We start from the raw sequence: 14,278 nt of genomic DNA, 5'->3' as shown, positions 1-14,278 counted from the left end.
ACTATTTAGCCTTACAGCAGTATTTACAATAGACATTAGTAAATTTGCTAAATATTTTGTTGATTACACTTTCCCAGGGAGAAAGTTCTGTGGCATAAAACTACACTAGCAAATAGTTACCTCTTTGTATCGACTCCCCTCTCAATTCATCTGCTAAACCCATAGAAGGAAGTGGCTTTAGTGTTTCAGATGGTTTTGGCTTCTATGCTGCTGAGTACAGTTGGATTAGTTTCTGAAATAGAATTGGCTCCCAAATTATTTGAAGCATTTGTACTCAGTGAATGCTGGGAAATGTCATTAGCGTGCCATAATACTTTTGCCTAATGCTCTCCAAAGTCTATGCCAAATAAAAAAAAAAAACAGTGAAAAACACTTGTCTATTTTGATTTTAGCAGCACAGCTTAAGTAACTGTGGTAGCAGACCTAGCGTACAGCCCAAAAATTCAAATAAATTAATGACAGTAACCTTCCAAGTAGAGAGTTTATTTCCTTTGCCTGGAGAACAGCCAAAGGAAGGTAAGAGCAGATGAAATATGTATTCGTGTTGGGGTCTTGTTGCAAGCTGGAGTCTCTTTGCCTACCAGCTCTCTCGCTACCTGCAGTAGATGAGGGAGGAACACAAACAAACCACAATTCATCCCCCATCCGCCATTTCAGCAGTTTTGCCGGGTCTCCCAAAATACTGCCATCTTATTGTGTGCAGTTTCTTGCAGCTTTAATTCAATGCATTCCTCACCTCCTCTGGGGCACTCTCTGCTTCGGTCTTTTGTCTTCTGCTCCCAGTTCCCCCATCATGTTGAGTTTGGAGCTCTTATTTTTCCATCTGTTAATTAATTCCCATCTATGAGCCACCTCCTCCTCCTCTCCAGAAGACGGTGTATATAAATCACAAGCCTTTTTCTCTGGTGACTAACTTACAAAATTTATTACCAGTCTTTTTTCTAGTTGTGCCCTACGGACTGACAGGAGCTCGTGCTGGTGCTCGGAGGGGCTGCACTCCCTGGGGGACCACCACAGCTGAGCTGCAACAGCTTCTAATGCTGGCCCAGTCCAGGAATTGATGGTGCTCTGCAAGTACAGTCCAACAAAGCTATACAAACCCCTTAAAATTAGTCAATTAGTCAGAACATTGAAGAGAGGAGCAGATGAATTTTATTTTTTTTTTAAATCTGGAAGACTTTGAACAGCCATGTCTTCCTGCAAAGACAGTAAGCTGTTACAGTCCAGCCACCCTGCAAAGGCAGTGGACATCCCAGAGAATGAAAAATAAACAAATGCTGCAAACCCTCCTTAAAAACAAAACAAACCCCCAACAAGATCTCTGCCAAGAGGCCGTGGGTGTACATGCTATGGACGGAGATCAGGCTGGCAATATTTAAAAGAAGATATATTATAAAAAAATAAAATAAAAAGAAAAGAACTCGCCAAACTAGAAGAAATCGCTTCCATGTGGCAAGTCAGACCAACAACATAATGAAACATGTAAGACATGGTCGTCAGTGCTAATTAAAATGGGGTTCTCAGTAGTGGTGACTTTGGGCCAGAGTCTTGCACTTTCCACTGTAGTGCATAAGCAGCACCAAGCCAGGCAGGGGCGGCTCGGCCTCCAACGGGTCCTGCTCTTCCCTCAGCTCTAACGGCAGAGGATTCAGCCTCTGCTTCACTTCAGTTTTCAAAGCAGTTCTTCAAATTAACAATAAAACCAGACCTACTTCCTTTAGATAAGGTGCAGTGACGCGAACACTCGAGGAAGCCTCTCACTACGTTAGCAATAGGTCAATGCTGTCCTTTTTCTGTCATTAAAGCATTGCTCTGCCCCATCGTAGACCTGCTGGAAGATAAACCCAGTGGTGGCTTGCTCTCCCTGGCACCACTGCCCTGAACACTGCCCACAGCACTTCAGCCAACCAGGGGCTGAGGGATCCCGGCTGTGGTTTCCACTGCATTTATCATTGCCTAATTAGTCTTAGCGCTGCAATCCATGCACATAAGGAAAGGTTAGTAGACAGAGTCACCCAAAGGCAGCGGTTTTAGCTTCTCCCCTGAGCCTCCCCACACTTCTTCCACCTTCAGCCTTCAAAAACATCTCTTTGGCTGCACAGTGAAGTGGATCACAGAACCAACCAGAATTAAAAAGTAACCCTGCACTGAGTCCGGTATGGGGCCCTTCAGTCCTGCATCCCGTCTCCAACAGAGGATGCCAAGGAAGTATTTAAAAACAGACCACACAGGGATGCTTCCCCCAAACACCCTCCCCACCTCCAGAGATTTATGGCTCAGAAAAACTTCTCAGTCATAGATGTGATCTTTGTATTTAATAGTCTTTCATGTATTTTTCTCTCATATAAATCCGCACAGTTGCTTTTTGCACCTATGTAAAACACAACTTAATACAATGAGGAGTTTCACAGAACTTGCAGAGAAAACCACATTTCCTTGTTGCTCAGAGCCTGCCATCCGCTCGCTGCACCCATTGTCTCCAAACCCGCCCCGAGCTCGGTCCCCTCATCTGCTTTCACCTAAATACGCACCCTGGTACAAGGGACGCGGCAGCACGGGGATGGGATGAAGCACACAAGGCCAAGAGAACTATCCTGCCCGTTGCTACGTACTGCCGTTCAGTTCAAAAAAACAAACCCCAAATGAGAGGAAAACCCACGCTGTGCACCGCATCAAAGAATCACAGGGCAAGAGGCAGTTCTGCTCCAAAGAGGTTACCACCTAACGAGATCAAAGAGCTGAGGATGGAAAGGACCGCTGAAGGAGTCAAAATGGCTTGTAGAGGTCACACTAGTGGGAGTTAAGGTCATGCCTGAGGTTCTGCCCATTGACCACCACTCACTAGGTCATACGATCATTAATTCTGGTGGGAGTGGGCAGGTTCAGTAATTGAAGACATTTATGTAACGGAGACTGAGCCACAGCCGCTGACATCTGAACTGTGCTGCGTGCACGGGGCTGGATTTCCAGAAGACCTTGCTGACTGTAGAAGATAAGAGCTGCAATGGGAAAGTGGTACCACCAGCACGGCCTGGCTGCTCTTTGCTTGTTGACCTGCACTGGTACGCTTCAGTGGAAACTTCAAGAAAGAAGGAAATGAAAAGCTAAAGAATTAATCTGAGCCTTTTTTTTCATTTATTCACTGGAATTTTTCAAGTTTTTCCAACTGAAAAACATGTTCAGATTCCAGGAACTTTTCACTGTTAAATAAATAAATAATCACTTGGCAATGAACAGCTAGGCTCATCGGAAACCTTACATCAAGCAGTCCAAAGGATAACACACTGTTCTTGCATGTGGGAAACCCCAAATTAATTTTCCTGTGATCACTTTACAAAAGAGCCTAGCCATCACCCTGAACACCAGACAACAGAGTGACTCTCGTGCTATCTAATCAATTCACATTTAATTTACACTAAAAGCAAAAAGTATATGAAAACTTTCAGCAAAAATCCTTCAAATCACCTTGAAATGCCCTACCGGGCAGTAGGGAAACCAACATCCCATGAGGTGGGAGACGCAACTGCTGGTCTTCATTGTAAATAAGACAAAGATGGGTCTGAACTCCTCTTCACTTATATTCTCTAACCCTGTGGTAGATGGGGACTCCCACTGCCTTCCTCTCCCACTTTATAACCGGCACTTTGGTCTCCCTGATAATCCAGCTCAAGAAGAAGAAAACAAGGGGTGGGGTAAAGCCACCAAACCGCTCCACTTTAGAAATGTTTCCAGCCCTGCCCTGCCCTGCCCTCCCCCCCTTTTATTTTGGTAAAAAGTACTTTGGTGAGTTAACCCAAATTCATGCATAGTTACTTGACATTTTCAAAATAGCTGAAATAGGGGGAAAAAAAAATATTGAGAGATTCCATGCAAGATTGTTATCTTAACAAACATTAAGGATTTTTTTGGAAGACAAAAAATCCCCAACTGTAAAGACATTATCATTCTTCCCTCAAAGTTTTGATCTGGGATTTCACAACCAAGAAATATGGGGTGAGGCACACACATTGATCCTCCTGTCAAAGGTTTGAAAATTATTGTTCAAGGATAACCAACACATCGGAAAAATTTAGCTGGCCTGGAAGTCAGCTGGATAATACTAAACTTTTATGAAGAATGAACATACTTACTGCTATTTAAAAACAGTCCTCTCTGAATCTTTATTCATATGGCTAAAATAAAAATTTTAAAACGTTTGGTTTCTGACTCTCCAATCGCTATATATACCACTGGTCATAGAGTCCTCAGTGGGAGAGGAGCTAGTCAGATGCCTTGGGTAAGCACCGTAGAATTTTAAAAGTTCTGCGAGCCCGGATTTAACAGAAAGCTGGAAGAACTACAAAACACAACAGCAGGATGGGCAGAGCCATCTCTCAGGGCTCAGCTCCTCAGGGCTGCACATTTGGAGAGACCGGGAGGACAGAGGGCAGCCTTTCCGTTTATCAAGGACCTGCAGGCATTAGCAAAGCCTTTGTGTTTAAGAACCCACGACGCCTCTCGACCTGAGTGACTGAACAGAACCAAGCAACAACAAGCAAACGAGACAACGTATTTTCCTAGGCAAGAAAGGGGAAGACAGCACATCCACCTCACTTCCTAGCAAGGTACAGACACTGTGAGCTCCCCATCAAAATTACAGTCTTTTAACACATACAGTCGTGAATAGATGCTGGTGTTCAGGGACTGGAGACATTTCAGTGCTGGTCATCAAAACCTCAAATCACGGAAGACAGGTCGGCAGGGACCTCCAGAGGTCTCTGGTCCAGTCTTCTGCTCCAAGCAGGGCTAACTGCAGAGTCAGGTCACGTTGCTCAAGGCCTTGCCCAGTCAACTTGAGAAAATCTTCAAAGCCGGAGATCCCACCACCTCCTGGGCCCTGCCCCAGAGCACAAACACCCTCCTCATGAAGAATTTTCCCCACATCCAGCTGGACTGTCCCTTGCTGCAGCCTGTACCGACTGGCTCTCCCCCATTTGCTGGGCACTCCTGACAAGTCCTCCAGCTTGGCTCCAGCTCCTCTGCCAGTCCGCCGTGGAGGACAGTGGTTAGATCCCTCTTCAGCCACCTTGTCCTCAGACTAAAAACCACACAGCCTCTTCTACACTATGAGTCTTTCCAGATTTTTCTCCATTTTTCCCACCTAAAGAGTCCGTATTTATTCCCTGCAGCACTCCAGTTATGGAAGTTATCCCATTGTGTCTCCATAAATCCTACTACTTTCTTAGTTGTCCCTTAATTGCTGCATAGGCTCCAAGTGTCAGTCCACGAGCACCGGGCAAGCACACATTCCCAGAAGAAGCCTCGCTCATGCCCTGTCCCAGAGAGCCAGGACCCTGACCAGACACAGCACAGCAGTACAGGCAAACCACAACCACAGAGAGACTAACGTGGCAAAGAGACGTAGAATAGGACTATGCTAAGGAGGGATTTGAAAGGTAGGCCAGCAACCAAGTAATGAGAGATTCCTTCTTTGAACAAACACAGGATCCTCAGGTGGGGCTGTTATGACTGAGGCGATAAAAAGCTCCTCTCCTCATTTCCCCTCAGGACATAATTTCTGATTTCAACTCTATGCAGGATTCAGATTAGGCTTCAACTTAGCAAATCTCTTGGGCAGCAAGTGAGCTTCTCCTGCGTCTCCTACTTTTAGGAGTGGCAGAAAACACATGGGGACATGATAGCACAAGCCATCCTCCTCCCTCCTTAGAAAAAAGACGACACATCAAAAAGCACAGAGGTCTGTTTTTCCCAGTGGGCATAAGCATCATTGCCTGGTCCCTTCCCCCTTTCAACTCACACAGCCTACCAGCTCCCTACTGTCTCAGAGCTCACAATTTACTATCTGTCCTTAATCTTCTCTTTGTACTAACAACGCACTAACTGCGACATCTTTTTATACAACAACTGATAAAGCAGACAAGAACAAACAAGGAAATAGTGAGGAGGACATAGCTAAAAGTAATGGTGCATTCTGCAGTGCTTCCTGTCTTCTAACCACTGAAATTATAGAAAACCTAAACACTTCTTTGTCTGGAGCTTCATAGCCATGTGAAAATAAACATATGGGGAAAATGAAAATGCAATTCAAAAATACAGAAAAGAATGTAAAACTTACCAGGCTCTAACTTGATTATTTTTACAGCAGCCAGTTCGCCCGTATGAAGATTTCTAGCCTGAAATAAGAAAATTAAGACATTTAATTATACCGCAAAGGCATCTCACACAGTCTTACAAACTGTGAGAAGATACACTATGATGTCATGTGTTACAATATGGCACAATGCAATTAGCCGAGAGTAACCTGGGTGAGGATTATCTGGTTTTGGTATTAGCACACCATCAACCTAGTTGTAGTTGAGAAGTGTTACTGGCAGATCCTTTCGAGACTTTAAAAAACCCCCAGCTATCTGCCCACAAATGAGAGTTCATGCCTCTCAAACACCATTTCTAAGGGTTCTTGAAACTGAGAAGTTTCTGCCATCCATGCTGGCTGAGGTGGTACAAAAGCACCATGCTGCAACGCGGACTGTCAGAGCACAGAGCACGCAGTGCTCAACCACCCATCGCATGGTGCTAAACCTCAGCGTTCTCTGAAAGTGGAACCGAGAGGTGGAGGGGCAGGGAGAAGCACTACAGATGCTGCACCGATGAGTCACAGCTCCCTGAGAACAACTTAACTCTGAAAACAAACTCCTTCCAGCAGACCCTGACAGAGGCGAGTGGTCCCCACGATCCTCAAGAAGAAGAAGGGATAGGGAGCTCCAAGTAAGTCTTTACAGAACTGCCCTCTCCAGGTACGCTGTAAACTTCAGTGAGAATTCAGTGCTGGAGGAAAATGTTACAGAAACATCAGATATAGAAAGTTTTAAGAGTGGATTTCACTAACACTTAACTCTAGTAAAATGTGCTCTAAATCACTTGGGCACCATCACCAGAGCTAAGCTGTATTATTTTTGACACACAACCTGATCTGATTAGGCACTGTGGCATTCCCCTTTTGCTGATCACCCAAAAGGTACAGGAGTCTAAGCCCAACTGTTTCATTCTTACCCTAACAAACATGCAGAGTCTTCTGAACATCTGAAATCTGGTTAAGAGAGAGATTATAGAAAATTGAGGGAAAACTGGGGTAAGTGAAATCAATTTGGGCAGTTACTTAAGATGAGGATGCAAAGCAAATTTGTCCCTGTGGACTGAAGGAAGCCACTACAGAACAAAACACTCTTCTCTTGCATATGGACAAGAAGTAGTCTTAATTTAACAACAGGTAAAGCAAGAACTTGAAAGACGAACCCCTCAGTTTTGTCAACACTTAGCCATGCTTTCAAATTGGGAAAGGCTTTCCAGCCGGGGGGGGGGGGGGAACCCCAACCAACCAATAACTGGCCTTTCAAAGTCCTGTAGTGCTCAGCCAAGAGATGGGTGTCAAAAATGAATGCCAAGGATACAAATATGACTCAACTGAAGTCAAAAAGAACGTGAACAATTGCACAACAGAACCAAACATCTGAAGCAAACAGAACAAATCAATGGACACAGAAACAGATAGTGATCTGCTAACCACAAAGGAAACCTTTATCACTTCTTAAAGTTCCTTCCTGTAAGAGATGCTTTTTAGGCCACGGCAAAATCATTGGTACCCTTCTGGTATCCTTCAATATCCAGAAGCATCTAAGCATGAACAAAGGATTAGGACCTCTCCGGTCTCCTGCCACCACATCTAACAAGATAAAACACTGATGTTCCATAAGAGACCAAGCACACTATCTTGGTGAAGCCAGGGAACCCCTACCATCCACACTTGTATCCACAAACAGCTAAGCCGTTCAGATAACGGAGAATGCATAGTTTCCAGAAGATCAGCTTCATTTCTGAAGTAGATCGTATTCCTTACCGATATTCCTTTTCCATATAAGCAGTAACTGCTACTGTTATGCTGAAGTCTGAAAGAATGGACATAGCCTGCCAAAGGCCTTTGGTACGCAGACAGCTTGGCAGGGACTTGAAGGTTCAGGCCGGAGAAGCTCACTGCAATTACTGGCTCTTACACACGATAGGCCATAGAGCTTCACCAAATTATGTCCTGCTGCTATCCGGTATCACCATTAAGTTTTTGCATATAAGCTATAGCCTGGACATGGACTATTTTGGGTTTCAACCATCAAATTTGTCTGCTGGAATGGAAAGCTCTTCACTGGATCGGTATTAATGAACTAAACACATCTCACCCTAAGACTGGTTCTCTGGTCCTACATTTTAATCTTCCAACCGAACACACTTCTCCAGTTGATGACACCAGGACCACACATGCTACTTAACCCCTACCATGCCAGCACCAAAGGCAAAAATGCTAAGTATTCCCTGATCCTCAATATCCTTCTTTGGATGCTCAGAGACACAAGAACTGTATTGGCTCTTCAATCTAGACAGTCGTATTGCAAGCATGCAGCAAATTACCCAGACCGATTGCTTCCCAAGAGAGATCACCTGCCCACAAACATGACTGATGGCTTTTGTTCCTTCATCTTGGACTGCACCAGCTTTACAGGGGTACACACATCCCTCTCTGCTGTCACTCTTGGTTTTTAAACCTTTATCTTCACACCTGTCTGCTGAAAACTCAATCAATAATGAATTACTGTTATCTTGCACATCATTAAAAATGTAAGAAGGTGAGGGCTAAAAAAACTAGTTCTCCATGGTACACAGCTAGATATGAAAACTATCAAATAAGGATTCCTCAAATCATTTCAAGACATGTTAGTTAAAGAAATTCTCAACTTATTTCCTATGAGTCACTACAGTTTGCTTTGTTCTACTTTTTAAAAAAGAATTGTGTAGTATCAAGAAGTCACAGACAGCAATGCCCTACATCAACATTGCTGCCTTTGTGAATCAAACCTGAAATTTTACTACAAATGTTATTTGACAAAAATGTAAGTTCTCCATAATTTCCCTGATGTGAAGAATTAGTTAATGATCAATCAATATGTCATACTGATACACTTCTTCACTGGAGGGAGGGAAATTGAAGCAAAGCTAAAGAAATTATACTTCTCCTAGTCATCTTATTTACATTTTTAAAGCCCAACAGCAAAATATCTGCCTCCTTCCTGTCCCCTGAAATTCCCTCAGTACTTCAAGTCTTAATTCAAAATTAGCTGAAACCAACCAGAGGCCAGGGGAGGTGTTCTCCCCTGCACGCCAAGACCTGCCAATTAACACATATAGCTGCTGTTCAGTATCTCATGAGCTATTATTGACATAGCAAATTATCATTCATATCCATTTATCACATAAATATGACATTTATATAATGAACTTTGATGATACCTTCTGAATTCTAATATTTCAGTCTAATGGAAGATAAAACCTGTTAGATTTCTTATTGTCTTTAAGTCTGCTGGTCTTGAGTCCTTCAATATGTAAGGAAGTCTCCTAAGAACTCATCTTGACACTAAAAGCTAGAAGACAAAGCTCAGCACTTGCATAGCTCCCTCCTGTGCTGGAGCCCACATCCCCATCACCAATGTGGTCAGGTTCCCATGGGACAGAAGTGGAGCCTGACTTCCCCGGCAGATCAGGGGACTTGCTGGAAAGCTTTCCCCAAGAGGAAGACAGAGCTTTTGCTATCTGCTAGTCTTGATCTCAATTTTATTTAACGAGACTCTGAACTGAAAATCATGTTCCACGTTACTCAAAATGAAAATTAAAACGATAGGATTTTGGCAGAAAGATTGCAAAGCTCCAACAGAAAACTTGACCTACACAAGAATGGGACCAGAACAAGGGTATATTTGAATGAGGTGAGCCACACAGTCAGATTTATGTCACATATAGAGTATATTTATTGAGAAAGAAGAGCTAGGTATTAGTCTTTTGGTCACCTCTTCTTCAGCTGTCCTACAGCCTGCTATAGGATTAGTGACAGCATGACACTGAGCACGGCTCTTCCAGAGTATTTTAGCAGCTAAATACTAATACCACAGAATATCACACAGAGTCTGTGTTCAAAATAAAAACGGGGATCTGCATGGTGCCTGCTGCAACAAGGACCAGCTGCAGACAGAGCTTGTGTTAGGCCATCGGTCCAGGAGCAACACACGTTCTTCCAATCTAGGCACAATGTCAGTGGTGTGTCTCAACACCACGCTCAAAAATGAGAGGTGCACTATTAGTAGGACTGGGATTTTTGGGAGTTGGGAGAGTTTTATGATATCACACACAAAAAATCATCAGGTTTTCCCACTGAGAGTTAACTTTCTTCTCAGAACTGCATCATAAAGCTGTTGTGGGACAGTGGAACCCAACATGACAACCGTGGCAATCTCTGTGTACGGTGCTTCCCACCACACACCCAAACAATGCACATGAGAGAACACATTCTGGGTAGGACGCTTTCTGTAGCTAATGACCAGAAATAACACAGAAAACTGGTTTCAGAACCAGTTACACACTCTGCAGTTTTGTTTAAGAGTGCAGGCCAAACAATTCCACCCCAGGGGGTCCACAGTACTAAGCCATGTGAGATGGTCAAAAATTGGAGAATCATTGCACTTGGACATCTGAACACAAGTTTATGTGCTCAGTCTCCTTGTCCAGCTACTTTCCACTTCAACACTGAGGAAGAGAAGGGGAAGATTCAAACAGCAATATCACTCTCTCAGCCTCCAGATTAGTATTTTCAATTTCCATGGTGAAATGCCCTCCTCGCCCCAGTGTTGTCTGATCTCCAGCCTTGGATCAACAGCCCAATTCACCAGAAGAGCCGTTTGTTCAACTGTGTCTTCATTTAATCTAATCATAATTGCAGCTCCTGTGGCAACCCTCCCATGCATCCTCCTCTTATTCATTCCTTGCCAAGCTTCACTCATCGGTGACCGCGACATTTTGCTGTTTCAAGTGCTGCCTGCTTCTCCTCAGTTGCTGTATGTATCTTTAAAAGGTACCCTGACCTCCTGCCCAGCGATTGAAATAAAAGTTTCTCGTCTGCTTTCCTGTTTCTGGCCTCTTATACTTTGTAACTCTTAACCTGCTCTATGTGGCTTTGCTGAATCATTCCTTCCATATCTCACAGTCTCAAACCAACCCTTGAATTCACCTACCTCTGTCTCTGAACCCACATCTACCACTGCCTAGAGTTCTCAGCCAACTAAGGCGACCCAAAGAAATGTCTCTCACCCAGGTTGCTCTCAATCCATGAAAACAGATTCCTTTCTTACACACAGGAAGCACAGTAAGTATTTTAGTTGTGATTAAAAAAAAGGGAATCCAAAACATTATGGGCATTTGGGGAATAAAAAAAGATGCCTGATACAAGAGCCCCGAACAAACCAAGACTATTGCGTCTATGTACCAGATGACAGGAGCAGTGAAATAGAAGATGGGATCTTGAAACTGCCACCACTACCAGCCCATCCGTGGAGTAAAACTTCAGCGAGCAGCCGCCACAGCTTGCACAACCACCATGAGCTTTTCTACATGAGGATTCGGGTTTCACTACTTCTTGCAGTATCCCTCTCCCATATGATACAAACAGTCCCATGAACATGCCACATTCCTGTATATAATCCCATTTCAACTTTTTTATCCTACACTCAAACTGGTCACACATAGAGATGAGACATTTCTGCAAAGGAAGGCTCGTTTCTCAAGGTAAGGCCTGTGATTCCTCACTGCTGTTCACAGCACACCAGGAGAAACCCTCAAGACCAATTCTGTGGTCCTGTCGTCTCCCATTCCACTGCAGCCCCAACAGAGAGAACTGCCATATGAAGGACAGTAAGTGCTCAGGGGGGCCTCGGTAACTCTAACACAACAGTAACTTTGGGGAGTTTCAGCACCTGCTTGGGGTTTTTTCTGTGAACACACAAACACACACCCATAAAAATCAGTACCCAAGAGGCAATATAAAAAATCCAACAGGAACTGCCAGACTGGATTAGGTTTCTGATCTGACCAGTTTACCATTTATCCCTCAAGTCAGTGGCAAATGATGTGTTAGAGAAGAATTCGATCTTGGTGGATGGCGACCTGCTGGTCTGTAACAGAATTTGAATTATGTCCTAACGCAGAAGTTCAAATAACCATCCCTAGTCTCATCATAATTAACTACATAATTTTTCTTACTCTTATGATTTACATAAATCAGCGTGCCAGTTCTAAACAAAAGCTCTGCAAATTTCTGCTGGAAAACTATCAGGCAGCTAAAGCAATGAACAGCAACGCTGGATGTACTCTTAATGAATGGAACAGAGAGGCTTGTGCTTCTGAAACACCATCTCTTTACCAGCCAAGTTTAACACCCAGACTGTAGAGCTGGGTATTCATTAAAAGTCAATACATAACCAGAAAGCTTCTCAGAAAACCCAGTTTAAAAGCAACAAGAGTTAATCCCCACTGCGTAAGCCTAGAATTGCTATCCTTCACAAGGATACTGCAACGTTTTGCAGTCCTGTACAACGTTAGGGAAGCACTTTTGTAAAAGAAATCAAACTCTCTGAAAGCTCTGAGAAAAAAAAAAAAAATCCTTGAAAATTTGCACATAAAGGTTAACCCAAGCAGAGAGGCGGTTTCCTGCATTCCCCTGTATCTCACCTCCTGGATAGGTGCATGTACCAAACCCACGCAGGTGCAATTACTGCAGTTCAGAAGGGGGGGGATGTTCTGCTTTTCTGCTCAGTGCTTAGCGCATCTCCATAACAGATGCTGAACACATTTTTCTCCTTCATGCAGGAAGGTCTATGGATGGATTAAAAATGTAGAAGAAGGAACAAAAGAGGATAGGTTTGAAAAAAAAAAAAAAAAACAACAACCCAAAACCTGGGATGACTGTCAAATATTAATGCAAATCTTACTGAATGGGCTGAGATTTGTGCCAGACAGAAATAACTGTCCCTCCCATTCCGAGTCCTCGCAGCGCTCCGTTCATCGCCCGAGGTGTGCCAGTGCAGCTCACATGTGAGGCAGATGTCTAGCTAGTCTTTGCTGCTGGAAAAAGATACCTAACAACAATCTCCAATTTTCAGGGCTGTTTCTCTTTTAGGAGGCAGAAAGACCCAGAGGCAATTGTTCACCCTGCAATCTTCCAGCTGGGTTTCTGAGATGGAGAGCAGTACCAGGCTCCTTTATAGCAAAAGGCACAGAGGCTTTCAGAAACCATTTCCCTAACAGAGACTTTATAGATTCAACGCACTAAAAGAGAACCACCTCTTAAACCATCACCGTTACTTCTTTTCGGCATAAACAAAAAACAAAGATTCACATGCTAATTTTACTTTTTAATATGCATTTCTGAATTTCTTGTGTCAGCTAGTTTATACTGCAGTGGCACTACTAAAAGAGCCATCATTTGGATATGAGAGCTGAATATTGTACAAATATTGACGTTGTGGGTGCTCTCCAGATGGACGCTGCCACTCCCCATCCTTCAGGTGAGGAACATGCATCACTGCAAAGCGGGGGGCAAATTTCGCAGCTGTCACTCCGTATTTCTGCATTTACGGTGCTTGTAGTTTCCCTTATTCAAGGGACAGAACTCAGAATACGCAGAAGTACCGGGGTTCAAATAAATTCCACATTAAAACCTGAAACCCAGCACAGTAAGATCTGCAAGTGGCACTCCTAAGCACAGCTATAATGCAAACAAGGCTTACATGTATTTACTTTTACTGGCAGTTGGTGAAATTTAGATAGTATCTCTCTTGCAGGGAAAATTGGGAGGAGTGGAACCTACCTTTCACTCACAGACTTCAGGACACTTTCCTACTCAAGGCCAATTAACTCAAGCAATAAGGGATTAAAAGCTCATTAACGATGTTAGGCCAACTCCTTTTATTCCAGCACAGAAAACCAGACTAGGGATTTGTATAAGCAAAGTGTCTTTATAGATCTCAGCAGCCACTAAAACATGTAATTCTCATTCCTAACAACAACTACTGAAGGACAAAGACCTACGGCAGTAAGGATAACAATAATAATAAAGCAAAGATCAGTGCACATGTTAACAACATTTATTTAAGAAAACAAAACCCACAAAAAACCAAAAGAAGTCAGCTATAGGCTTCCAAGCAGAGGTTGGTTATTCTCCTATGAAATTTTCTTGGCAGGTCATCGTTTGCAAAATATTTGGCATGATCCTTCAAAATCGAAAAGTTAAAGTTAGACCCTGACCACAAAAGTGCTATTTAGCAACTAATGCAGCACAAGATACAAACAAATACCACATGAGAGGGAAAAAAAAAAAAAAAAAGCCTAATTTTGACTCAGTTGGAACAGA

At 43.4% G+C, this 14,278-nt stretch overlaps 1 protein-coding gene across 4 annotated transcripts in view; it reads right to left on the bottom strand.

The window, feature by feature from the left end:
• Nucleotides 1–14,278, bottom strand: part of MAP4K5 (mitogen-activated protein kinase kinase kinase kinase 5) — a 70,138-nt gene that overhangs the window by 43,126 nt on the left and 12,734 nt on the right. For all 4 annotated transcript variants that reach the window (XM_054826753.1, XM_054826752.1, XM_054826754.1 and 1 more), the window contains one exon: nucleotides 6,116–6,173. In XM_054826753.1, the coding sequence (XP_054682728.1) occupies nucleotides 6,116–6,173 (58 nt within the window). The remainder of the gene's footprint in view (nucleotides 1–6,115; nucleotides 6,174–14,278) is intronic.

This window comes from Grus americana, chromosome 5 (assembly GCF_028858705.1).
Source record: "Grus americana isolate bGruAme1 chromosome 5, bGruAme1.mat, whole genome shotgun sequence".
In the NCBI taxonomy this organism is placed as follows: domain Eukaryota; kingdom Metazoa; phylum Chordata; class Aves; order Gruiformes; family Gruidae; genus Grus; species Grus americana.
This window is presented reverse-complemented; position numbering and strand designations above follow the sequence as displayed.